The 27,580-nt window shown below is 47.4% G+C and overlaps 3 gene segments (V, D, J or C); all 3 read right to left on the reverse strand.

Moving 5' to 3' along the window:
- Nucleotides 1-15,179: 15,179 nt before the first annotated feature.
- Nucleotides 15,180-17,613, reverse strand: LOC123347732. The segment is given in 2 exon segments: nucleotides 15,180-15,502; nucleotides 17,601-17,613. Coding segments are annotated over 2 exon segments (336 nt in total).
- Nucleotides 17,614-17,823: 210 nt separating this feature from the next.
- LOC123347733 lies at nucleotides 17,824-18,465 on the reverse strand. The segment is given in 2 exon segments: nucleotides 17,824-18,143; nucleotides 18,420-18,465. Coding segments are annotated over 2 exon segments (366 nt in total).
- Nucleotides 18,466-25,597: 7,132 nt separating this feature from the next.
- LOC123347734 lies at nucleotides 25,598-25,942 on the reverse strand. The segment is given in 1 exon segment: nucleotides 25,598-25,942. A coding segment is annotated over 1 exon segment (345 nt).
- Between the last annotated feature and the right edge of the window lie 1,638 nt (nucleotides 25,943-27,580).

Raw genomic sequence — 27,580 nt, forward strand, 5'->3', positions numbered from 1 at the left:
GTCAGAGGATGGAGATGGATGGCAGGAGAGAGATCACTTGATCATTGCCTGTTAGGTTCACTCCCTCAGGGGCACCTGGCATTGGCCACTGTCGGTAGACAGATACTGGGCTAGATGGACCTCTGGTCTGACCCGGTACGGCCTTTCTTATGTTCTTATGTTCTTAATGGATATTTTCTTTCTTTCTTTCTTTCTTTCTTTCTTTCTTTCTTTCTTTCTTTCTTTCTTTCTTTCTTTCTTTCTTTCTTTCTTTCCACAAGTTGCCATAAATTGGTGATTTGTAATATTTTAAGCTGTATAAACTGATGTGATATTTTACTCATTTTAGTACAAATGTTGTTTGTTTATTTTAACTCATCAAACACGTATGTGACCCTTGGGAAGCTGATTTAAACTGATGACTTTTACAGCCTAATAGCCTTTTTTGACAGAATAACAAACCCTGTGGATGGGGGAAAGCGTAGATGTGGTATATCTTGACTAAATTCAAAATGATCTGGACAAACTGGAGAAATGGTCTGAAGTAAATAGGATGAAATTCAGTTAGGACAAATGCAAATTACTCCACTTAGGAAGGAACATTCAATTGCACATAAACAAAATGAGAAATGACTGCCTAGGAAGGAATATTGCAGAACGTTATCTGCGAATCATAGTGCATCACAAGCTAAACATGAGTCAACAGTGTAACACTGTTCCAAAAAAAATAAAAAAAATAAAAAAAAAACAAAGCAAACATCATTCTGGGATGTATTCGCAGGAGTGTTGTAAGCAAGACACCAGAAGTAATTATTCTGTTCTACTGGAAGGCCTCAACTGGAGTATTGTCTCCAGTTTCTGGACATCACATTTCACGAATGATGTGGAGAAATTGAAGAAAGTCCAGAGAAGAACAACAAAAATGATTAAAGGTCTAGAAAAGATGATTTATGAGGCAAGATTTAAAAATGGGTTTCTTTAGTCTGGAGAAGAGAAGTCTGAGAGGGGACATGATAACAGTTTTCAAGTACAAGAAATGATGTTATAAGGAGGAAGGTGAAAAATTGTTCCCATTAATCTCTGAGGCTGGGTCAAGAAGGTAGGAGATTAAATTGCAGCAAGATTATAGTCTAGGTTGAACATTAAGGAAAAACTCCCTCTCAGGGGTGTTAAGCACCGGAATAAATTGCCTGGGGAGGTTGTGAAATCTCCCTCATTGGAGGTTTTTAAGGCAGGTTGGACAAACACCTGTCAGGGATTGTCTAGGAGATAATACTTAGTCCTGCCATGAGTCAGGGAACTGGACTGGAAGTCAATTCCAGCCGACCATTCTGATTCTCCAGTGGTGTCATTTTAATGGAGCTGCTTAAACAACTTAATGAAGCTAAAAAGAATCCTGTGGCACCTTATAGACTAACAGACGTTTTGCAGCATGAGCTTTCATGGGTGAATACCCACTTCTTCGGATGCAAGCTAATACTTAATACTTAATACTTAATGAAGCTAATATCTGTGTTTTTAAATGAGTGCTCAGTCTCCTCAGGAGAGCTGCTGGGCAGATTTCATGTCTGCAACCTCCAGAGATGTAGGGAAAACAGGGTTTTTGTACAGCTCTGCTGTGAGGCTCTGTCACTGTGCCCTTGCCAGGATGCAGTAATACACTGCTGTGTTTGTCAGCTCCAGGGCTGTGATGTTCAGAACTGTGGAGCTGTCATCAGCCTGGAAAGAAAACCTCTCCTGGGCGAAATCCGCAGTATGGATGAAACCTTGAGAGAACGCACTGTAGGGCTTGATTCGGATATTGACGGCACCAGTTCAATTACACTGAAGCAGTACAGTTGGTATGGTAAGAACAGTGGAAGGTCACAGAGTCTCCTTTTATTCCATACTCTCCGGGTTCCTTAGACAGGACTGAGTCACCCAGCACAGCACCTGCAACAAGACCATCACATTGCAGGACATCCTTCTAGCTGGGCTTGACCCATGGATGCAGCTCACGCCTGGGGGTTTCAAAGGACTCTAAGCCCTGGTCAACACTATGAGTTTAGGTCGAATTTAGCAGCATTAGATCGATTTAACCCTGCACCCATCCACATGACGAAGCCATTTTTGTCGACTTAAAGGGCTCTTAAAATCGATTTCTGTACTCCTCCCTGACAAGGGGATTAGCGCTGAAATCAACCCTGCTGGGTCGAATTTGGAGTAGTGTGGATGCAATTCAATGATATTGGCCTCCGGGAGCTGTCCCGGAGTGCTCCATTGTGACTGTTCTGGACAGCACTCTCAACTCAGATGCAATGGCCAGGTAGAAAGGAAAACCCCAGCGAACTTTTGAATTTCATTTCCTGTTTGGCCACTGTGGCGAGGTGATCAGCACAGGTGACCATGCAGAGCTCACAACACAGATGACCATGGAGTCCCAGAATCGTAAAAGAGCTCCAGCATGGACCAAATGGGAGGTATCGCATCTGATCGCTGTATGGGGAGACAAATCCGTACTATCCGAACTCCCGTTCCAAAAGATGGAATGCCCAAATATTTGAAAAAATCTCCAAGGGCATGAAGGACAGAGGCTATAACAGGGACCCACAGCAGTGCTGCGTGAAACTTAAGGAGCTGAGGCAAGCCTACTAAAGAACCAGAGAAGCAAATGGTCGCTCTGGGTCAGAGCACCAGACATGCCGCTTCTATGATGAGCTGCATGCCATTCTAGGGGGTGCCCCTACAAGTATCCCAGTCCTATGTGTGGACTCTGTCAATCGATTCTCATTCAACAGGGATGCAGATTTTGGGGACGAGGAAGATGGTCATGAGGAGGAGATTGAAGATAGCTCACAGCAAGCAAGCAGAGAAACCATTTTCCCTGACAGCCAGGAACTGTTTTTCACCTTGGATCTAGTACCCTCCCAGCCCACCCAAAGCGGGCTCATGGACCTAGAAGGCAGAGAAGGGACCTCTGGTGAGTGTACCTTTGTAAATATAAAACATGGTTTAAAAGCAAGCTTGTTTAATGATTAATTTGCCCTGAAGACTTGGGATGCACTCACGGCCAGTACAGCAACTGGAAAAGTCTGTTAACGTGTATGGGGATGGAGTATAAATCCTCCAGGGACATCTCAATGAAGCTCTCCTGGATGTACTCCCAAAGCCTTCCCAAAAGGTTTCTGGGGAGGGCAGCCTTATTCCATCCTCCATTACCATGCCAGACCAGTAGCACATAGTCTGGAATCATTGCATAACAAAGCATGGCAGCATATGGTCCCGGTGTTTGCTGGCATTCAAGAAACATCTGTTCTTTATCTCTCTGTGTTATCCTCAGGAGAATGATGTCATTCATGGTCACCTGGTTGAAATAGGGGGATTTTATTAAGGGGACATTCAGAGGTGGCCGTTCCTGCTGGACTGTTTGCCTGTGGCTGAACAGAAATCACCCCCGCTGTGCACCACATGGTGGGGGGGGGAGGATGAAGCGATCATCCCAGAGAATAGGGTGGGGTGGATGGGTTTAGTTGGGTTTGTGCTGCACATTAACCCGAAAACTGCAACCCCTCCTTTTAAATGGCCAACCCAACGGGTGCTTGGTATGGAACGTAAGGGCGCTGCTGTTTGAAACAATTCCCACATGTTATGAAGGTTAAAGAAGCCAAAATACTGTGGCTTATCATGTCTTCCTGCAAGCCAAATTCTGTTGCCCGCTGGCCCTGCATCTATGATCTCTCACACCAAACCAGCAGGCCCTCAATAAGAGGCAAAATGTGACCTTAAAGAAAGCACATGTGCTATGTAATGTTAACAGCTTGGTTTACTGTGAAAGAGTCTACCCATTGTTCTCTAAAATGTGTCTTTTTAAACACTACTCTCCCTTTTTTTCCCTCCCACAGCTGCAAATGTTTCAATGCTCCCCGTATCATCTCCATCCCAGAGGCTAGCAAAGGTTAGAAGGTGAAAAAAATGCACTCGCGATGAAATATTCTCTGAGCTCACTGATATTATCGGGTGTATTGCTGAGGTGCAGGATGGGCAGCAGGAGCACAGACCACCGCTGCAGCCCCTGTGTAAGGAACCGCCCTCCTCCCCAAGTTTCATAGCCTCCTAACCCAGATGCCCAAGAACCCGGTGGGGGCGCCTCAGGGCACCCAACCACTCCACCCCGGAGGACTGACCAAGCAACAGAAAGCTGGCATTCAATAAATAAGTTTTGAAGTGCAGTGCGGCCTTGTCCTTCCCTCCTCCCCTCCTCCACCACTCCACCCCTGTGCTTCCCTCCTCCCCCACCCATCCCAGGCTACCTTGGCAGTTATCCCCCAGTTTGTGTGATGAATTAATAAAGAATGCATGAATTTGAAACAGCAATGAATTTATTGCATCTGCAAGCGGTGATCAAAGGCGGGAGGGTGTTTGGCTTACAGGGGAGTAGAGTGAACCAAGGGGGAGGAGGGTGTTTCATCAAGGAGAAACAAACAGAACTTTCACACGGTAGCCTGGCCAGTCATGAAACTGGTTTTCAGAGTTTCTCTGATGCGCAGCACGCCCTGCTGCACTCTTCTAACGGCACTGGTGTCTGGCTGCATGTAATCAGCAGCCAGGCGATTTGCTTCAACCTCCCACCCCACCATAAATGTCTCCCTCTCTCACAGATATTGTGGAGCACACAGCAAGCAGTAATAACAATGGGAATATTAGTTTCACTGAGGTCTAAGCGAGTCAGTAAACAGCACCAGTGAGCTTTTATCAGAGGGGTAGCCGTGTTAATCTGGATCTGTAAAAGCAGCAAAGAATCCTGTGGCACCTTCTAGACTAACAGACGTTTTGCAGCATGAGCTTTCGTGGGTGAATACCCACTTCGTCGGATGCAAGAGCTTTTAAACATCCAAAGGCACATTCTACCACCATTCTGCACTTGCTCAGCCTATAGTTGAACAGCTCCTGACTACTGTCCAGGCTGCCTGTGTATGGCTTCATGAGCCATGGCATTAATGGGTAGGCTGGGTCCCCAAGGATAACTATAGGCATTTCAACAACCCCAATGGTTATTTTCTGGTCTGGAAAGTAAGTCCCTTTCTCCAGCTGTTCAAACAGACCAGAATTCCTGAAGATGCAAGCATCATGTACCTTTCCCGGCCATCCCACGTTGATGTTGGTGAAACATCCCTTGTGATCCACCAGTGCTTGCAGCACCATTGAAAAGTACTCTCACAGACTCACAGATCGTTCTCACTCTGGGCCCCATGTGGTCCATGGGAGGGGTGCCCCTTTCAGTGAGACAGCCCTTTTCCCGGGGGTCCACTCTCTCTTGGGGATGGCCCCTCCACTTCCTGGAGCCGCACCTCTCTGAACCTCAGCACGTCTGTCTCTGCCATGGGCCCCCTCAGGGAGTCCACTTGTTCTGGATCCCCTGGGCCTCCACCCCCCGAAGGGAATGATGCAACCCTGTTCTCTAGACTGGAGTGACTCTCAACCAGTGTAAAATAGGAGGGTTTATTGAGAATTGAACACAGCACAGGAAATTCTCCAGCCTCAGGCCTGGCCTCCCACAGCCAGGGGGGCTCTGCCTGCTTCCCCTTGCCAACCCAGAGCCCCCTTGCTTCCCAGCTGGGCATCTGATATCACTGGCCCCAAGCCCCCTCTGTCCATTGTCTTCTCTCCAGGCAAACAGGGTCGTAAACCGGTCACCTGGACCTCCTCTCCTTGCTTCTGTCCTCTGGCCCCTTCTGGCTGGAACCGGCTGGTTAGGTCACTGGGGTCCTCTCTTCACAGCCCATTGTCCTCCCACTGGCCAGAACCAGCTGCGACTCCTGAGCTGGGTCTCCGGGTTATCAGGTCACCAGTCGCTGGGGTATTCATTCTCCAGGTCAATGGCTGGGTCCCAAGTCCCCTCTCCAGTCCTCTGTAACAACAAACTCCCTCTCCCCTCACCTCGTTAAACCAGTAACACCCAGGGACACTGAGTCTCGCCCCCTCTGCATGCAAACCATTGGAAAACCTCAGAAAAACAAGAAAATCCCCCACTTCATCACAAGTACCCCTTTCGGTTTATGTACTGGCTGCCCTGGTGCTCCAGTCCCAAAATAGGGATATGCATTCCGTCTATCACCCCACCAGAGTTAGGGAATCCCATTGCAGCAAAGCCATCCACTATGACCTGCACATTACCCTTGATAGCAGTAGTTCAGTGATCGCGTTGGTGTCAAGGTTCCTTCCCCACTCTGAACTTTAGAGTACAGATGTGGGGACCTGCATGGACACTTCTAAGCTTAATTACCAGCTTAGATCTGGTATCGCTGCCACCACTACCAAGCACTAATTCCCTTCCCTGAATAGCCTTGAGAGACTCTTCACCAATTCCCTGGTGAACACAGATCCAAACCCCTTGGATCTAAAAACAAGGAAAAAATCAATCAGGTATTAAGAAAAAAGTCTTTTAATTAAAGAAAAGAAAGGTAAAAGAAAACCCTCTGGGAGAGATTAGCATATCAGCTACTCTCATAGACAACAGATTCAAAACACAGAGGATGTTCCCCTGGGCAAAAACTTAAAACACACAAGAATACCCAAACTTTGATAATTCCCTTAATGTTACCAAGACAAGTTACAAAGAAAATAAACATAAACCTATTTATCCCTTTCTAAAACTTACTATTCTGATAAGAGGCTGGTTCCTTGATCTTTTTCACTCCGGCTGAAACTGAGACTCTAAACAAAGGAAAACTTCCCTCCTTCCTTTTGAAACATCTTGTTCCCCCATTGGTTCCTCTGGTCAGGTGTCAGCTAGGCTAGGTGAACTTCTTAACCTTTTACAGGTAAAAGAGGCATTAACCCTTAACTATCTGTTTATGACAGTTGGCTACTTGGATCACAGCAGCCCCTACAGTAGATTTGCCCACTCCGAATTGATTCCCGACTGACCGGTATCTGTCCGGTGTTGCAGGCTTCCAGAGGGTTATCACCACTCGCTTGTGAGTTGTGAGGGCTGCTCTCATCTTGGTAGTCTTGAGCTTCGGGGCAGGGGAAAGCAAGTCACAAAGTTCCATGAAAGTGCTCTTATGCATGCAAAAGCTGAGCAGCCACTGGGAATCGTCCCAAACCTGCAACACTATGTGGTTCCACCAGTCTGTGCTTGTTTCACGAATCCCAGAATCGGCGTTCAATGGCATGAGTCTGCCCCATTGCCACCAGGATAGCCAAATTGTCGGGGGCCATGCTTTGAGAGAAGTCTGTGTCCATGTCCTCATTACTCACGTCACCACACTGCCGTCGTCTCCTCGCCCTGCTTTTGCAGGTTCTGGTGCTGCATACACTGCAGGATAATGCACATGGTGTTTACAGTGCCCATCACTGCTGCGGCGATCTGAGCCAGCTCCATGCTTGCTATGGTGTCTGTGTGGAAAAAAAGGTGCAAAACGATTCTCAGCCATTGCTTTCACTGAGGTGCAGGGACGGGGGGCGGGAGGGGGCGACTGATGACATGGCTTACAGGGTTGGCTTACTGTACTGTTCCCGCAGTCTCTGCTGCCCATTGCAATTCTGGGATGTGCTCCCAGTGCCTGATGGGGCAAAAACATTGTCGTGGGTGGTTCTGGGTACATGTAATCAGCCCCCCCCTCATGAAAGCAACGGGAAAAAGACATTTCTCGCCTTTTTTCCTGGGTTATCAGTGCAGATGATATACCATGGCAACACGGAGCCCGCTCAGTTCACTGTCACTGTATGTCTCCTGGTTGCTGCTGGCAGACGTGGTACTGCAGTGCTACACAGCAGCATCTCCTTGCCTTTCCCTGTGGATGGCAGATGGTACAATATGACTGCTAAGCATCATCATCGTCCCATGGGTGCTCCTGGCCGACTTTGGTGAGGTCTGTCGGGGGTGCTTGTGGAGACATGGGTGCTCCTGACTAGCCTTGATGAGCTCGGTCGGGGGCGCCTGGACAAAAATGGGAATGACTCCAGGTCATACTCTTCTTTAAGTTTCATCTCATGGAGATTCAGTCCTGCCTGGAATATGATGCCAGCTGGAGGCTTCTGCCTCAGGCTGCTCTCCCAGTCGGCAGCACCACACGGTCGCACCTACCCCAGCCTATCCCTTGCTCCCATGGCTCATGAAGCCTGGACAGTAGTAAGGAGCAGTCCAACTATAGGCTGAGCAAATGCAGAATGGTTCACTCTACTTCCCTGTAAGCCAACTGCCCTCCCCTCCTCCCTGTGATCTCCGCTTGCAGAGGCAATAAAGTCAGTGTTGTTTCAAATTCATGCATTCTTTATTGCTTCATCACACAAATGGGGGGATAACTGCCAAGGTAGCCTGGGATGGGTGGGAGAGGAGGGAAGCACAGGGGTGGGGTAGTTGTAGGGGAACACCCTAGAATGGCACGCAGCTCATCATAGAAGCGGGATGTCTGGGGCTCTCACCCGGAGTGGTTGTTTTCCTCTCTGGTTCTTTGATAGGCTTTCCTGATATTCCAGGCAGGACTGAATCTTCATTAGACAAAACTTAAAGAAGAGAATGACCTGGAGTCACTCCCATTTATGTCCAGGTGCCCCTGACTGACCTCACTGAGACCAGCTAGGAGCAACCATGTCTTACCAAGGCTGGCCAGGAGGAATCAGGAGACAACAGCAGATGGTACAATATGGCTACTAACCATCTTTGCTAACTTGCAAAGGCAAGGAGCTGCTGCCTTTGCACTGCAGTACTGGGTCTGTCAGCAGCACCCAGGAGACGTACGGTGACAGTGAGCTGAGCAGGCTCCATGCTTGCCGTGATATGTTGTCTTCTGCACTAGTAACTGAGGAAAAAAGGCAAGAAATGTTTCCCGTTGCTTTCATGGAGGGAGGGAGCAGGGGAGGCCTGACAACATGTACCCAGAACCACCTGCGACAACGTTTTTGCCCCATCAGGCACTGGGAGCGCAACCCAGAATTCCAATGGGCGGCAGAGACTGCGGGAACTGTGGGATAGCTACCCACAGTGCAACGCTCCAAAAGTCGACGCTAGCCTCGGTACTGTGCATGCACTCAACTGACTTAATGGTCTTAAAGGTCTTAAGTGGGGACACACACAATCGACTGTATCAAATCGATTTCTAAAAAATCAACATATTAAATCGACCTATTTTCGTAGTGTAGACATACAAAGATTTAGGTGCTCAACAGGAATTGAATTAGGGTGAGTGTTATATGTGTGATCAATGTCAGGGTTTGATTTAGGGCTACCATTTGGTCTGGGGTTACCGGTAGGGATAATGTTGAATGAAATTTAAGAGTCTTAAACGCTCTCAAACTTCTTGGAAAATCACCACCCAATTACCTAGACGAGTCAACACCGAAGGGGTGAGTAGAAAACACATCTCCACGGCTTGTCCTAGACCTAGAGCGACCCAGTCTGACCCCCTCCGCTGCTGCTGCTGCAAAGAGGAAAATTTCACTTCGCTGAAGGACAGTCACAAACCAGCTGAGAGGGAGGAGTTTGAGCAACTGGTTCCTGACCCGAGTCACACGCTGTGGTTCAGGGGCTGGGCTGCAGCTGGAGTCGTGAGGCTCGTGGGAGTGATGGGGTTAATATAGGATCAGGATTCCATGGTCCCAGTCCCAGCTACACCCTGGGTGACCTCAGGCAAGTCAGCCAATATGTTTGTGCTTCTCTCCCCATCTGGATAATAATATGGCATTTCTGCCTCACCTGCTTTTAATGATGGAGCTAAGATATGATTGCTAGAGAGGCTCATACATTCATATAAATTTATTAGCCATAATTACTAAAATTTTCAAATAGAATTTTTTAAATTCCTAAATCCATTGACCTCCATTTTAAATCCCAGTTGTCCCCATGGATAGCTGATTTAACCCACACCACTTCGCACCTCTCCGGAGCATGCACTGCCGGGTGTGGTTCAGATACCGATGGTGCCAGTAAAGACAGAAGTCAGTATAGCTGGTATTGCACAAGCATACGAGTGTCACAGTGTCTCCTTCTTCTCCTGGCATCCGAGATCCTTGGACCGGACTGAGTCAGCCAAACCAGCACCTGCCAAAAGATATTCAAATCCCAGAACTCATTTCAACTGCCCTTGACTCACTGAACCGGTTCTAAATGCATTGAGGTCTAAGACGCAGAATTTCAAACATGCGTAAGCCATTTACGTGCCTAATTGAGTAAGGCTCAATTTCAGGGCTAAGGTTAGGGCTGCAGTGCGGTTTGGGGTGATGACTGAGGGTTAGGAGGTAGGGTTTTTTTAGGGTTCGGGAGCAATGGGAGTTGGGCTCCTAAATTTCTCAGAAAAATATTGAACATTCAGCTTTTTTACCTAGCTGCTTAAACAGCCAAACAAAGGGAAGAAAACACGTCTCCATGACTCTCTTCCAGAGACCAAAGATTCTGGAAGTTATCTAACTAATCACACATAAATATAATTTAATTTGATGTTTGAATAGAAATTAGACTCTGGTCCATTTGAAACCCATAGTTAAATCACTCTTTCCCCAACCACAAAAAGGTATATTTTTACTGCCATAGTTTTCTTCCACATATGTCAATAATTTGAGGTTTTCACCTATAGGATTTCTTATAAACTGCCCTAGTATATATTGAGAAAATATTCCTACGATGTTTCATGACATAGACAATGCACTGTGTATTCTACAAGGGTGATATTTTAATGGAGCTGTTTGAATAAGGATTTGAGGTCTGGGAGGAGTAACTTGAAATGAACATTCAGCTCTCTAAGGGTATGTCTACACTATGGGATTATTCTGATTTTACAGAAACCGTTTTTTTAAAACAGATTGTATAAAGTCGAGTGCATGCAGCCACACTAAGCACATTAATTCGGCAGTGTGCATCCATGTACTAAGGCTAGCGTTGATTTCCAGAGTGTTGCACTGTGGATAGCTATCCCGTAGCTATCCCATAGTTCCCACAGTCTCCCCCGCCCATTGGAATGCTGGGTTGAGATCTCAGTGCCTGATGGGGCAAAAAACATTGTCGTTGGTGCTTCTGGGTACAGCCTCCCTCCTCCCTCCATGAAAGCAGCAGCAGACAACTGTTTCGTGCCTTTTTTCCTGGGTGAACTGTGCAGACGGCATTCCACGGCAGGCATGGACCCTGCTCAGCTCAAGACAGCAATCATGGACATTGTAAACACCTCGCGCATTGTCGTGCAGTCTATGCTGAACCGGGACCTGCAAAACCAGGTGAGGAGGAGGCAGCTACAGCAGAGCGGCGACGAGAGTGATGAGGACATGGACACAGAATTCTCTCAAACTGCGGGCCCCTGCGCTTTGGAGATCCTGCTGGTAATGGGGCAGGTTCTAGCCATTGAACGCCAATTTTGGGCCTGGGAAACAAGCACAGACTGGTGGGACCGCACAGTTTTGCCGGTGTGGGACGATTCCCAGTGGCTGCGAAACTTTCGCATGCATAAGGGCACTTTCATGGAACTTTGTGACTTGCTTTCCCCTGCCCTGAAACGCCAGAATACCAAGAGGAGAGCAGCCCTCACAGCTGAGAAGCGAGTGGCAATAGCCCTCTGGAAGCTTGCAACGCCAGACAGCTACCGGTCAGTCGGGAATCAATTTGGAGTGGGCAAATCTACTGTGGGGGCTGCTGTGATGCAAGTAGCCAAAGCAATCATTAAGCTGCTGCTATGAAAGGTTATGACTCTGGGAAATGTGCAGGTCATAGTGGATGGCTTTGCTGCAATGGGATTCCCTAACTATGGTGGGGCGGTAGATGGAACCCATATCCCTGTCTTGGCACCGGAGCACCAGGGCACCCAATACATAAACCGCAAGGGGTACTTTTCCATGGTGCTGCAAGCACTGGTAGATCACAAGGGACGTTTCACTAACATCCATGTGGGATGGCCAGGAAGGGTTCATGATGCTCGCGTCTTCCGGAACACTACTCTGTTTAAACGGCTGCAGCAAGGGAATTACTTCCCAGACCAGAAAATAACAGTTGGGGATGTTGAAATGCTTGTAGTAATCCTCGGGGACCCAGCCTACCCCTTAATGCCATGGCTCATGAAGCCGTACACAGGCAGCCTGGACAGTAGTCAGGAGCTGTTCAACTACAGGCTGAGCAAGTGCAGAATGGTGGTAGAATGTGCCTTTGGCCATTTAAAGGGACGCTGGCGCACATTACTGACTCACTCAGACCTCAGCCAAACCAATGTCCCCATTGTTATTGCTGCTTGCTGTGTGCTCAACAATCTCTGTGAGAGTAAGGGGGAAACCTTTATGGCGGGGTGGGAGACTGAGGCAAAACACCTGGCCACTGATTACGCACAGCCAGACACCAGGGCAATTAGAAGAGCACACCAGGTAGCAGTGCTCATCAGAGAAGCTTTGAAAACCATTTTCATCACTGGCCAGGGTACAGTGTGACTGTTGTGTTTCTTTCTCCTTGATGAAACCCACCCCCCCTTGATTGACTCATTCCCTGTAAGCCACCCACCCCCTTCGAACACAGCTTACTTTCTAAGGAAATAAAGTCACTCTCATTTAAAAATCATGTATTCTTTATTAATTCATTATAAAAAGAGGGAGAGAACTGACAAAGTAGCCCGGGTGGGGTTTGGGAGGAGGATAGGAGGGAAGGAAAAGCCCACTAAAAAAAATTCAAAGTAATGACAGCCTTTTGGTTGGGCTGTCCACTGGGGTGGAGTGGGCGGGTGCACGGATCCTCCCCCCACGCGTTCTTACTCGTCTGGTGGGTGAGGAGGCTAAGGAACATGGTGAGGGGAGAGAGTGGTTATACAGGGGCTGCAGCGGCACTCTAAGATCTTGCTGCCATTCTTGAAGCTCCACCATACGCTGGAGCATTTCAGTTTGATCACGCAGCAGCCCCAGAGTTGCATCCCGCCACCGCTGATCTTCCTGCCACCACCTCTCATCTCGAGCATCTCTCCTCTCCTCACGTTCATCCCTTCTGTCCTCACATTGGTCCCTCCTGTCCTCACGGTCACTGGCATCTTTCCTGTACTTTGATACCACGTCCTTCCACTCATTCAGATGAGCTCTTTAATTGCGGGTCACTTCCATGATTTCCAAGAACATTTCGTCTTGCGTCTTTTTTTTCCACCACCTTATCTGACCTAGCTTTCGGGATGGAGTAGGGAGGCTTGAAAAATTTGCAGCTGCATGAGGGAGGGAAAAAAGGGAGAGAAGTATTTAAAAAGATACGTTTTACAGAACAATGGTTATACCCATTGACCTCCTTTCCCAAATAGCAAGCAAAGCCCGTTGAGTGCTGCTTCTTTCCTGTTAACGTGCAGCAGCAGAAACCACCCCTCCCCAACCAATTATCTGGGATGATCGCTTTACCCCTCTCCCCACCGCGTGGCTGGTGTCATGGAAGATCACTGCTAAACACCCCCTTTCCCCCCACCCCACCGTGTGGCTGGTAGCAAGGAAGATCCCTGCTAGCCAAACGCGAAAAAGCTCAGCGCCAATCACCCCCCCCCACCCCGTTCCCCCTGCTTGGCTACCTGCAGGGAAGGATTTATTTTAAGCCACAGACAAACAGCCCAGTAGGAATCGCCATCTCTGTCCCCTGAATTAAATTCCTGAATTTCAACCAGGTTACCATGAACGATATCACTCTCCTGAGGATAACACAGCGAGATAAAGAACGGATGTTGCTTGAATGCCAGCAAACACCGGGACCATACACAGCTAGGCTTTGTCATGCAATGTTACCCGATTACTTGCTACATGCATGGCGTGGTCAAGTGTCCTACCATGGAGGATGGAATAAGGCTGCCCTGCCCAGAAACCTTCTGCAAAGGCTTTTGGAGTACCTCCAGGAGAGCTTCATGGAGATGTCCCTGGAGGATTTCTGCTCCATCCCCAGACATGTTAACAGACTTTTCCAGTAACTGTACTGGCCGTGAATGCATCCCAAGTCCTCAGGGCAAATGAATCATTAAAAAACGCTTGCTTTTAAACCATGTTTTATATTTACGAAGGTACACTCACCAGAGGTCCCTTCCATGGATTCATTGTCTGGGATACTGCCTTGGGAGGGCTGGGAGGGTAATTCCGTCTGGGTGAGAAAAAGCTCCTGGCTGTTGGGGAGAACTGAGTGCTGTGTGCTCACTGCAAGCTCCTCCTCCTCTTCCTCCTCCTCATCTTCCCCGTCCGCAGAATCCTCACCCATGGCTGCGATTACCACCCCCACCTCGGAATCCACGGACAGGGGTGGGGTAGTGGTGGTGGACCCCCCGAGAACTGCATGCAGCTCAGCGTAGAAGCAGCACGTTTTTGGCCCTACCCCGGACCTTCTGTTTGCTTCTTTGGTTTTCTGGTAGGCTTGTCTGAGCTCCTTAACTTTCACACAGCACTGTACTGAGTCCCTGGTGTGGCCTCTCTCCATCATGGCCTTGGAAATTTTTTCAAATTTTTTTTCATTTCGTCTTTTGGAACGGAGTCCTGTTAGCACGGAATCCTCTCCCCATACAGTGATCAGTACCTCCTGTGCAGTCCATGCTGGAGCTCTTTTTCGATTCTCAGGAGACTGCATTGTTACCTGATGAGCTCTGTGTGGTCACCTGTGCTGATCAGCTCTCCACGCTGGCCAAACAGGAAATGAAATTCAAAAGTTTGCAGGGCTTTTCCTGTCTACCTGGCCAGTGCGTCTGAGTTCAGATTGCTGTCCAGAGCAGTCACAATGGTGCACTGTGGGATAGCTCCCAGAGGCCAATACCATTGAATTGTGGCCACACTAACCCTAATTCGAAATGGCAATACCAATTTCAGTGCTACTTCCCTCATCGGGGAGGAGTACAGAAATCAGTTTTAAGAGCCCTCTATATCGAAATAAAGGGCTTCGTTGTGTGGATGGGTGCAGGGTTAATTCGGTTTAACGCTGCTAAATTCGGTATAAAAGCGTAGTGTAGACCAGGCCTAACAGCGTATCAAGTCCCCCGAGGGGCGCTGATTCCCACCTCAGTGTTTTTCACTTCTGTTTGCAGCAAGGAAAGGAGGCTTTTGTACAGCTCTGCTCCGTGGCTCTGTCACTGTGCTTTCTGCAGGATGCAGTGATACACCGCTGTGTCTGCCAGCTCCAGGGCTGTGATGTTCAGAACTGTGGAGCTCATCAGCTTGGGACTCTCAACGTATATTCTTGTAGTCAGCATTAATCTCTGAAAATCGAATGCATCAGGGAGAGGAGGGTTTTTGTACAGCTGTCCTATGTGGCTCTGTCACTGTGCCAGACGCAGGGCGCAGAGATACACGGCGGTGTCTGCAAGCTCCAGGGAGGTGATGCTCAGAACTGTGGAGCTCTCAGTAGCCTGGGAAGAAAACCTCTCCTGGGCAAAATCTGCAGTATGGCTCTGACCTCTGGCTTGCTTCACTCCTCTCCGGAGAATGTACTGCGGGGCTTGGTTGGGAAATTGATGGTACCAGTAGAGATAGACGTAGCCGGTAGAGCTGGTATCATAGGAACAAGTGAGGGTCACAGCGTCTCCTTCTCTTCCAGAGAGGTGGGGTTCCCTGGACTGGACTGAGTCCCCCAGCGCAGCACCTGCAACAAAACAATCCAGTTGGAGGACATAATTTGACCTGTACCTGACCCACAGAGGCGGCTTCAGGGGCATTGCCGTGTGAGACTGGCAATTTCAAAGAGCGTTAAAGGTTTAGGCACCCGAGGGCCATTACATTAGATCTAGGGCTGGACTAGAGGTAAGGGTTTGGCATTGCCATTCGGTTTAGGGTTAGCTTTGGAGTTTAGGGTCATGTGGAGAGTCAGGGTTCCAGATAAGGTTGAATGGTAGTGGGAATTTTAACTTCCTTAGACCCTCAGAAACCCCAGCCTGTTTACCTAGGTGATTAATTAGCCAAATGCTGAATATATAATACGTCTCCATGATTTTTTCCCTGTTGTGACTAAATGAGACACTCCAGATATCGCTGCTAAGAAGAATCTTAAACTTCAGGGCTCTGCAGTCAGCTACAGCTGAGGAAGGTTCATCAGCATCCGACCTAGTGGAGCCGGGACGGGGGTTGGGAAACTCGTAACAGACACAGGAAATGTGGTGAGTTCTGCTCAGTCTGCAGCTGTCAACATGGTGACATTGGTGGTTACGGCTCTGGGCTGGGACTCAGGCGACCTGGCACCGGTTCCCAGGTCTGCTACAGACCCCCGTCTCTGACCTTGGGCAAGCCAGTTAATATCTCTGTGACTCCCCTTCCCTACCCGTACAAGAGAGATGGACATGTTTCTCCCCCTCACTGGGGCATTGTGAGGATAGATATCTTGAAGCGCTCTGGTATCATTCTGAAGAAGAACCATACAAGTAAGTAGATTTTTAACAATGAAATCTGGAATTTTCAAAACATAAGTTCAATGAGAGTTGGATGCCTAACTCACTTAGATTCCTGCCACATTTTTACAACAATTATTTTAATATTAGTTTGTCTTTTTCTATAACTGTGAGCAGGTCTCTCTCTCTCTCTCCCTCCCTTCCTCTCTCCTCCTTGTTAAAATACATTTTGCCAAATAGTTCTCAATGATCAAATCTCTGTTTTCCCCAAATATACATAGAGATAATTGCTTTAATCCTGCACATTATTTAAAAGTAAAACAAAGGAACAATAGAACTCTAAGAAACCACTCCAGCATACAAGATTTGTTTTATGTTTTAATAGTGATCTGACTCTGTGACAGTTGGGACATGTAACTTAACCGCACTATACCCATTCAAAACTGAGAATATTTTATTAAAATATCCCACCCAAATTTTAACACATAGTTTGTGACAACTGGAATTTTTTTACATTGCCTGTTTTTTTTATAACTAGACTAGTGTAAACACAGAAACAAATTCCCTGGCTATTTTCATCCCGTTTATATTCTCTAAGGGCGATATTATAATGCAACTATTTATAGCTCTGTAAAACTGGCAGAAGTCTATAAAATCATGACTGGAGTTGAGAAAGTAAATAAAGAAGTGTTATCTACTCCTCATAACACACGAACTAGGGGGTCAAGAAATGAAATCAATAGGTAGCAGATTTAAAAAAAAATGAAGTATTTATTCACACAACCCGCAGTCAACCTGTGGAACTCCTTGCCAAAGGATATTGTGAAGGCAAAGACTATAACAGGGTTCAAAAATGAACTAGATAAATTCATGGAGGACAGGTCCATCAATGGCAAATATCCAGACTGGACAGTGATGGTGTCCCTAGCGTCTGCTTGCCAGCAGCTGGGAATGGGTGACAGGGAATTGATCACTGGACGATTCCCTATTCTCTTCATTCCAGGGCTGGCTCGAGGTTTTCTCCTGCCCCAAGCAGGAAAAAAAAGTGGATCCACGGCACTACGGCGGCAGCTCAGTTGCACTGCTCCATTCTTAGGCAGCGGGTCCTTCACTCCCACTCTTCCTCTTCAGCGACACTTTGGCGGCAGCTCGAAGAGGAAGAGAGGGACTGAGTGACCTGCCGCACAATTCCCGCGGAAGGCCCGTATGGGCAGCCCCAATAGTGGCCAGAGTGCCGCCCCTTTGTATTGGCCGCCCAAAGTACCTGCTTCCTTAGCTGGTGCCTGGAGCCGGCCTGGTTCATTGCATTGGCCACTGTTGGAAGGCAGGATACTGGGCTAGATGGACCTTTTCTCTTACCCAGGATGGCCATTCTTATGTACGTATGTTTGCACAGTAAATTGCTTTTGGGAGGAATCGGAAGGAATACCTTGACACCACCAAAACTATTCCTAATTATGAGTTTCTTAACAGGATAACAAATCTGCCAAGGGCCCCTATTTCCAGCCTCAGTGTGTGTGTGCCTCACCTCAGCTGCAGCAAGGCTGGGAGGGTTTTTGTACAGCTCTGCCATGTGGCTCTGTCACTGTGCCCGCTGCAGGGCGCAGAGATACACCGCGGTGTCTGCCAGCTCCAGGGCTGTGATGTCCAGAACTGTGGAGCTGTCATCAGCCTGGGAAGAAAACCTCTGCCGGGCGAAACCTGCGGTATGTTGGTACCTGCTTCCCTTAGCGCCTTTCTGGAGAATGTACTGCGGGGCTTGGCTGGGATACTGGAGGTACCAGTAGAGAGAGAGGGAACCGGTATAGCTGGTAGTGTAAGAGCAGCTGAGGGTCACAGAGCCTCCTTCTATTCCGGACACTTGGGGGTCCTTGGAGTGGACCGAGTCATCCAGCGCTGCACCTGCAACACAAGATTTAAACCCAAGTACAGCAAGTTAATTGCACTTGAGCCAGGGAAAGGGTTTCAGGTGTGCTGCACTTTAGGCGGGCAGTTCAGAGGCGACTAAGGGGTTTAGGCGCCTAGCACCAGGTGAATTAAGGATAGTGTGAGGGATACAGTTCAGTGGTAGGGTAGCGGTTTAGAGCTAGTGTTTGGGTTAGGAAAAGTTTTAGAATTATAGTGAGAGTTGGGTGCCTGGTGTCCTTAGGATGCTCTGAAGACCCCCAGGCTGCTTACCTAGGTGAATCAACAGCCCAATGCTGATAATGAAACGCGACTCCATGGGTTTTTTTCTAGCGACCGAATCTGACGTTCTCAGCAGTTGCTGCTGCTCACAGGAAAATTAACTTCACGCCTCTGAAAGCGGCTGCAGGTGGGGAAGGTTCATCAGAAACCAGCCCAAAGGAAGAGGGAGGGGTTCGGGACTTGAAACACGCTGGGTTCAGGTTGGTCTGTAGCTGACGACGAGCTAGCGAGGGAAGGTTGGGTTTGTGGTTAACGCTGGTGGGAGACTTGGTTCCTGGCTGTGCCACAGATTCCCTGTGTGATCTTAAACAAGTCACTTAATAGCTCTGTGCCTCAGTTTCTCTGGGTGGTCATCCTCATACTTCTCTAACTCATTTTGGATTTGTGAGTATAAATATCTCCAGTCACTCCAATTATATTGTAATTGGGATCCCATTAGTACTCACACAGCTTTAGTAGGAATGCAGTCTGGGATTTTCAAAGGAGAAATTTAATGGGATTTTCGAGTCTAACCCCCTTAGCCTCTTTTGAGATTCACAGCAAAAATTCTTGGAAGAATTGTTTTAAATTGCTTTTTTTGGCTGCCGAATAAAAACTGAAAATAAGGGTGTATGGAAGGATTTCAAATTACAATGCGTATTTACACTTCTTACCACCAGATGGCGCAGAGACAGAAGGTTGCCTAAATTATATTTTTCAATATTGAGGTCAATTAGCCACTGGAGCGATTTAGGAAGTGTTGCAACTTTTAAATCAAGGTGGGATTTTTCTCCCCTGAAAAGCTGTGTTGTTGCACAAACAGGAATTAATTCAGGGAAGTCACATGGTATGTGTTGTGACAGATATGGCAAATTCCTTCAATATCCTTGAAAACCGTGGTGCATTAAGTTTAAGTATCTGTGGGGGGGTCCATTGTATTAAATGCAAATTTTATGCTTTATTGTGGGCCAGTATTGTATGTAACCTCTCTAGGGGAGAGATGTGATGTGTGACCTTGGCATTCAAAGGTCTATATTGAAAAAAGTGCAGGAGCAAAAAGGACTTTGGGAACAAAAAATATGTTGAGTGTTTTCCTGGGCAACATCTAGGGAGAGGTGAATGCAAATTCTTCAGCAGAAACCCAGCCGTTTGAAGCTATAGCCTGAGGAGTAGGCCTGTCTCTGGTGAGCTATTAGCCAGGAAGGATGGGCAGGGATGTTGTTCCGAGCTTCTGTCTGTCATAAACTGGGAATGGGCAGCTGGGGAGGGATCACTGGATGATTACCTGTCCTGTTCATTCTCTCTGGGGCACCTGGCACTGGCCGCTGCCAGAAGACAGAACACTGGGCTAGATGGACCTTTGCTCTGAGCCAGGATGGCCGTTCTTATCAGCTATTACATGTGGGTAAGACTAAAGGCCCAAATTATATAAAGGAAAGACTTGTTCTAGTTCTGGATCAGAGTTCAGAGGCAGTTATGCCCCACGTGGGAAAACCCAGTTCTGATACCTAGGTTGGAATCAGGGGTGACTCCTGAAAAGCCTTTTAGCATGTGGGTGGGTTATTTGGTTGTTCTAATGGGCTTTTTCCTGTAATGGTTTCACCCTAAAAATACATGTGCTGTCTTAGAAACAGCTGTCTGGTAACTTGTAACGATGTCAATGACACTGTTCATTCCTCTGGAGAGAAAGCAAGGCACAGGAAGCTGGCCTCTTGGGCAGTCTGGCTTGCTGGGGGTATCCCAGTGTAGGCAGTGAACTGAAGCACCTGATCAGGAGTGGGGGAGAGAAGTGGATCTAGGTGATCAGTGTGGTCCCTTATTGGCTTTATAATCTAGGATTAAGGGTTTCAGTTTGAGGGTTTGGTTGTTGTTGTTTTTTGGAGTCACACCAAACCAATACAATCCCTTCCCAAAAGCCTCTGCTGTGATGTTGTGACATGTTCTGAGAGGGAAGCTGCTTTCCGCTTCAGGGGGCTCCTAACCTCAGCTGCAGCAAGGACAGGAGAGTTTTTGCACGTCTCCACTATGTGGCTCTGTCACTGTGCCAGACCCAGGGCGCAATAATATACCACTCCGTCTGCCACCTCCAGGGCTGTGAAGCTGTCATCAACCTGGGAAGAAAACCTCTCCTGGGCGAAATCTACGGTGTCACTGACAGATCTGGCATCCGTGGCTCCTCTCCAGAGAATGTACTACAGGCCTTTATTTGGATACTGGTGGTACCAGTGGAGATAGACAGACCCAGTACAGCTAGTAGTGTAAGAACAGCTCCAGACACCTGGGTTTCCTTGGACTGGACTGAGTCACTCAGCACCTGCAGCTGCAACAAGACCATCACATTGAAGGGTCTAATTTCAACTGCACTTGAGACATAGACAGGGCCGGTTCCAGGCACCAGCTTAGCAAGCAAGTGCTTGGGGTGGCCACACCGGAGAGGGGCTGCTCCTCAGGATCTTTGGCGGAAATTCGGCGGGGGTCCCTCACTCCAGCTCCGAGCGAAGGACCTCCCGCCGATGTGCCACAGATCGCGATTGATGCTTTTGGGGGGTGGGGCGGGGCTGCTTGGGGTGGCTAAAACCCTGGAGCCGGCCCTGGACATAGAGACCTTCCTGGATGCATTGCAGTTGGAGGTGGGGAATTCTAACGGAGCTAGGCACCCAAACCCAATGGAATACAGGATACGGTTCGGTTATGTTTCAGGGTTCAGTTGAGCATAAGGATAATGTTATGGCTTAAGTTAAACCTTAGGGTTGGGATTCATGGAATGGGGTAGGGTTTATAGGTCTCTGAGAAAGGAAAATGTAAAAGTTGTGTTTCAATGGGCGTCTAACTTCCCCACACTCCTTTGAAAATCTCTGTCTATTCACCTAGGTGGCTAATTAGCCAAATGCTAAGGATAAAACATGTCCCCATCATGTCTCCCACAGCCACCAAGTTTGAGGCTCTCCGATGTTGCTGAGAAGAGAACATAAGAACGGCCGTACTGGGTCAGACCAAAGGTCCATCTAGCCCAGTATCTGTCTACCGACAGTGACCAATGCCAGGTGCCCCAGAGGGAGTGAACCCAACAGGCAATGATCAAGTGATCTCTCTCCTGCCTTCCATCTCCATCCTCTGACAAACAGAGGCTAGGGACACCATTCTTACCCATCCTGGCTAATAGCCATTTATGGACTTAACCTTCATGAATTTATCCAGTTCTCTTTTAAACGCTGTTATAGTCCTAGCCTTCACAACCTCCTCAGGTAAGGAGTTCCACAGGTTGACTGTGCGCTGTGTGAAGAAGAACTTCCTTTTATTTGTTTTAAACCCGCTGCCTATTAATTTCATTTGGTGACCCTTAGTTCTTGTATTATGGGAATAAGTAAATAACTTTTCCTTATCCACTTTCTCTGCGTCGCTCATGATTTTATAGACCTCTATCATATCCCCCCCCTTAGTCTCCTTGTCTCCAAGCTGAAGAGTCCTAGCCTCTTTTAATCTTTCCTCATATGGGACCTTCTCCAACCCCCTAATCATTTTAGTTGCTCTTTTCTGAACCTTTTCTAGTGCCAGTATATCTTTTTTTAAGGTGAGGAGACCACATCTGTACACAGTATTTGAGATGTGGGCGTACCATGGATTTATATAAGGGCAATAATATATTCTTAGTCTTATTATCTATCCCCTTTTTAATTATTCCTAACATCCTGTTTGCTTTTTTGACCGCCTCTGAAGTCTGAGAAATCTGAACTGAACGTCTCCGAAGGCAGCTACATTTGGGAAACTGTAGTAAAACACCAGACTTTAGAGGAAATAGGAGGAGTTTGGGGAACTCCCGACCTGAACTCAGCGTGTTCCCAGTGTCGGTGAACCTCCTGTTGAAGCAGGTGTGGGAATGGCAACCTACCTTGACGGAAAAATTAACCTAGATGTGAATGTCCCTGGATTTAAACTCGGGACACCTGGGTTCACTTCAGATTCCCTAACTAGATTATCTTGCTAACCCTTGACAAGTAATTTTAACTCCTCACTTACATTGACCCGGGGAGAAGGGGAAATAATATCACTAAATCACATGTGATTTCTGAAGATAATCAGTTTTCAGGAGCTTATATGCAACTGTAGAAAATTCCACAGAAAATTCCATAGAAAAAATCATTAAACAGATAGAGTGGGATTTGAACAGGATGAATTCAGAGGTACCTGGGCCTTGGAAATCCCAGCTGAAATTCTTGGCAGAATTACTGTATTTTTTTTCTTTCGTCCGCTCTCTTTGCTGTCACTGATTTAAAACCTAAAATAGAACACAACAGGGAAGAGTTTTCAAAAATCAACTTGTGTTTATAATTTTTACCAGTGTGTGACGCTGCTTTTCCATGAGTTCACCACTCACCGTACAGAGCATTGCTTTAATCGTGCGGGCCTTCTAAAAAACGATGCACCGGAAAGAGAGACTCCCAGGAAATCAGCAAAAAATGCATGTTTGTCTTAGATTTCAATACTGAATTCACTCAACGAAGTCCTCCCCCTCTCCCCCCCAGCAGGTCTATTCATGTTCCCCATGGTTCACATTTTTACTCTTGTTTTTACCTCTTTGGGGTAATATTAACAGTATTATAAGTGTCAGACTTTTAACCCACATTTGTACCACATCTGGGCAATCTGTGCCCCTGCCGTATCTGAAGAAACGACTTTTAAGACCAATAAGGCGCATTTTAAAACAGCGTAAACAGTCTCCTTCAGAGCACTGCCCCCCTCTGTCATGTCTGCAACACTTTCCGCTGTGAGGAAGGGAAGGGAGGGTTTTGTGCAGCTCTGCTCCGTGGCTCTGTCACTGTGCGCGCTGCAGGGCGCAGTAATACACCACGGTGTCCGCCAGCTCCAGCGCTGTGATGTTCACAAGTGTGGAGCGCTCCTCAGCCTGGGAGGAAAACCTCTCGTGGGCGAAATCAGCGGTACCGCTGTAAACGCTGTGTGTCTTGTCCCTCTCCGGGGAACGTACTGAGGGGCTCGGTTAGGAAACCGGCGGTACCAAAAGAGAGAGACGCCAGCAGTGTCACTGGTATTGTAGGGATGTTACAGTCTCCCCTACTGACCCAGACACTTCGAGTACCTTGGACCGGACCGACCCAGTCGCCCAGCGCAGCACCTGCAACAAGACCATCAAGCTCAGGGACACACTTTCAATTGCACTTGACCCATAGAAACGGTTACAAGTGCAGGGCAGTTTAAGGAGCGAATTCAAATAAATTTAAGGGAATTATGCACCTAACTACAGAGGAATTAAGGGTGGGGTTACGGGTGACAATGGAGAAAAGGTTTAAGGTAAGGGTTAATGTTAGGGTAATCTAATCTATGATGCGCGGTTTAAGATTATGCTGCTGGTTTAATGCGCAATGAGTGTCTAATTCCCGTAGAATCCTCGGAAAATTCGCAAACTGTTACCTAGGAGATTCACTATCCAAAACCCGAAAATAACCCGCCTCTCCATGGTGTCTCCTTCTGTACAGCCACCAAACTTCTATTCTCGTATTGCTGCTGCGACACAATCTAACCTTCACATCCCTGAAGGCAGCTCCTACTGGGGAAGGTTAATCTGAAACTCGCCGAGTGGAAGAGGGAGGAGGCTGGGGGGCTCGTAACAGACCAGGGGCGGCTCTAGAAATTACACCGCCCCAAGCAGGGCGGTGCGCTCGCCGCCCTTCCCCGGTCCCGCGGCCGGGGCAGAAGTGTCTGCGGCGGGTGAGCTGGTCCCGCGGCTCCGGTGGAGCATCCGCAGGCATGCCTGCGGGAACTCCGTCCGAGCCGCCGGACCAGCGTTGCCGCCGCAGGCCGGCGCGCCTGCTTGGCGCGCTGGGGTCTGGAGCCGGCCCTGTAACAGACACGGGAAACAAGCTGTGTACAGGTTAGTCTACAGCTGAAATCGCGGGGTGGTTCAAGGAAGAAGTTGGGTTTGTGAGTCAGTTTCTAGCTAGGGACTGAGGACATCTGAGTTCGCTTCCCAACTCCGCCCTGCCTCCCTGTTTGCCCTTAGAGGAGGCAGTTAATCGCTCTATGCCTCAATTTTCCTATCTGTAAAATGGAGATTGTAATATTCCTCCACCTCCGAGGGGGATTATGAAGATCAATATCTTGCGATGTTCAGTAGTTCCTGGCTCATATAACCACCTCGATTTTTTTGCAATTCAATGAAATTTGACCTTGTCCACGGAGGAAGGAGAGCTAGACATCTAACTCTCTTAGTCTCCTTTCAGTTTTCAGACAAACAATTTGAAATAATTATATTTTATTTCCCCCTCGCCAGAAATTAAAATGAAGGGTACACAGAGCGATTTCAAAAGAATAAGTAGTCACACTTTTCAACAGAGCATGCAGCTGCTTACACAATATACCTGGAAGGCATTATTTTAATGATATGCATTATTGAAAAGAAATGCGAGGGAATAAGGATTTTCTAACAAATGACATAAAAACAGAACCTTGCCTGATGCTTGAACAGTGACTTAGTTCTAGAACATTAGCAGCCAATAATTTATTTCCCTTACAGGCATTTACAAAGAGCTATTTTATTACAATTATTTTACCGAGCATTTTAATCTCCATTTTGCAACGAATTAGCATATTTACATTATTTATTGTAAGCAGAAAAGAGTCTTGTGGCACCTTATAGACTAACAGACGTTTTGGAGCATGAGCTTTCGTGGGTGAATCCCCACTTCGTCGGATGCAAGTCTTGGCTTTCACCACATCCTCTGACAAACAGTTCCACAGGTTTTGACTGTGCATTGTGTGAAGAAATATTTCCTTTTGTTTGTTTTAAACCTGCTGCCTATTTATTTCATTCGGTGATGCCTAGTTCTTGTGTTAGGAGAAGAATAAATTACACTTCTCTATTTACTTTATCCACACCAGTCTGATTGTATAGACTTCTATCATATCCCCCCGTAGTCGTCTATTTTCCAAGTTGAAAAGTCCCAGTTTTATTTATCTCTCCTCACATGGAAGCCCCCGTTTTAATGCAGCTGTTTTGAATAAGAATTTGGCGCTTTGAAGAGGAAGTCATCTGACAGCACCACATCCGAGCCAGAATATGTGTTTTTAACAGTGCAGCAGAACTCCTGAGGGGCTCCGCTTATAACCTCAATGTGCACAACATTATCTGCAGCTGGGAAGGGAGGGTTTTTGTACGGCTCTGCTATGGGGCTCTGTCACTGTGCCAGACGCAGGGCGCAGAGATACACCGCGCTGTCTGCCAGCTCCAGGGCTGTGATGCTCAGAACTGTGGAGGTGTCAGTAGCCTGGGACGAAAACCTCTTCTGGGCGAAATCTGCAGTGTGGCTGCTACCGCTGTAGGATTTCGCTCCTATATTGAGAATGTACTGCGGGGCTTGGTTCGGATACTGACGGTACCAATAGAGATAGACATAGGTATTGCTGGTGGTGTAAGAACACCTGAGTGTCACAGCGCCTCCAACTGATCCAGACACTTCGGGTTCGTTGGACTGAACCGAGTCTCCCAGCGCAGAGCCTGCAAAAGAGACAAACCGATTCATGGACGTTTCACCTGTAATTGAGATGTGGAAATGATTCCCCCTGTACTGCAGTTTAAGAGAATTTCAGAGAGGTCTTAGGCGCCTGCCTCCATAGGAATGACTGTTATGAGCAGAGGCAGGATTCGCGTTTACCGTTAGGATTAAGGAGCGGGTAAGAATAAGGGTTCAGGGTTATGGTGAGGGTCAGGGTGTAGCATTCGCGTGTTGGTTACAGTCTAGGGTAACGCTTAAGTGTAGGGATCGGTTCATGGTTCAATGGGAATTGAGTATCCAGTTCCCTTAGGCTTCTTTGAAATCCCAGCCCAGTTACCTAGGAGACTGAATATCCAAATGCTGAGAATAAAACACGTCTCCATAGTATCTTCTATCTATACCGATCAAGTTTCAGACTCCCAGCTACTGCCACTGCCTCAGAGGAACATAAACTTCACGTCTGTGTGAAGGCAGCTACAACTGCGGAAATCCATTAGAAACCAACGGAGAGGAAGAGGGAGGAGTTCGGGGAACTCACCGCAGATGCAGTGGGTTGAGGTCAGCCTGCAGCTGACATATTCGTGCTGTTAAGGGGAGGGGGTGGCCTTGTGGACAAGGGTCTGCTCTGGGATTCAGAGAGCTGCTCTACCGCAGACCCTGTGTATGACGATGGGAAATCCTCCATGACTCAGTTTCCCTAGCTGTTAAAAAGAGAGGGGTTTATTCTAACTCATATAGGGACTGTTGGTATTTCATGACACACTCAGGTATCATTGGGATAGGGGATGAATGTGTTCACCAGCAGTAATGTCCGGAGTTATCACAAAAAAAATGTAATCGGATGAGGCGCCCCCCCACTCTGTTAACGTCCTTTCATCCTTTGAATTGCCCAGCCAGAACTCTTAAAATAATTATTTAAATTATTTTCGTCTTTCCTTTGCTGCCTTTGCCCACAACCTGAATTTAAGTGAACATCTGTAGTCTAGCACGGAAAGGTTTCTTATGACAAACTGTATTTATATTTTCCATCAGCAGATAGCGATGCTTTGTCATGATTGTATCACCTACAGCAAGCTTAGAGTTCAGGGCTCTCAATATATATCCTTGGGAAAATTGTATTGCAATTAAATAGTTTCCAGACAAATCCGCCCAAAATGTAAATGTCTATACAAGCGGGGTCTTGGTGTGACCCCTGGGGAGCTGATAACTGCAGCTGTATCCTGCTACCCCCAAAATGGGTATTTCTATTACCCCATATTTCAACTTGCATATGTTACCCCCATTTCAGCCAACAGCCGGTATACGTTAACATAACGAGTTTTTTAACAGTCTATTGTCCCCTTTCAATGAAATGTTTAATTCACTTTTTATCTCTTTATTTGTATTTCCAACAGTAGTTCATTTTGTCTTTATTTTATGGAAATTGTTGTTATGTCCTAGGGGCAGCCGGTGTAGGAAGCAATCACTTGAGGCCAGAGAGCAGACAGCTAACCAAAACCTCCATTTTATTTACAGAAACAGAGAGCTCACTCAGCCGGTTGAAACCGGCTGAGCTATCCCTTAATAGTCTAACTCAGTTGCCATAGTAACAAAACCCATGACAACCAAATACACAACATATTCCTCCCCCCCTAATAAGAACATCCCCTAAATAAAACACACACT

The sequence above is a fragment of the Mauremys mutica genome, chromosome 13, assembly GCF_020497125.1.
Source record: "Mauremys mutica isolate MM-2020 ecotype Southern chromosome 13, ASM2049712v1, whole genome shotgun sequence".
Classification (NCBI taxonomy): domain Eukaryota; kingdom Metazoa; phylum Chordata; order Testudines; family Geoemydidae; genus Mauremys; species Mauremys mutica.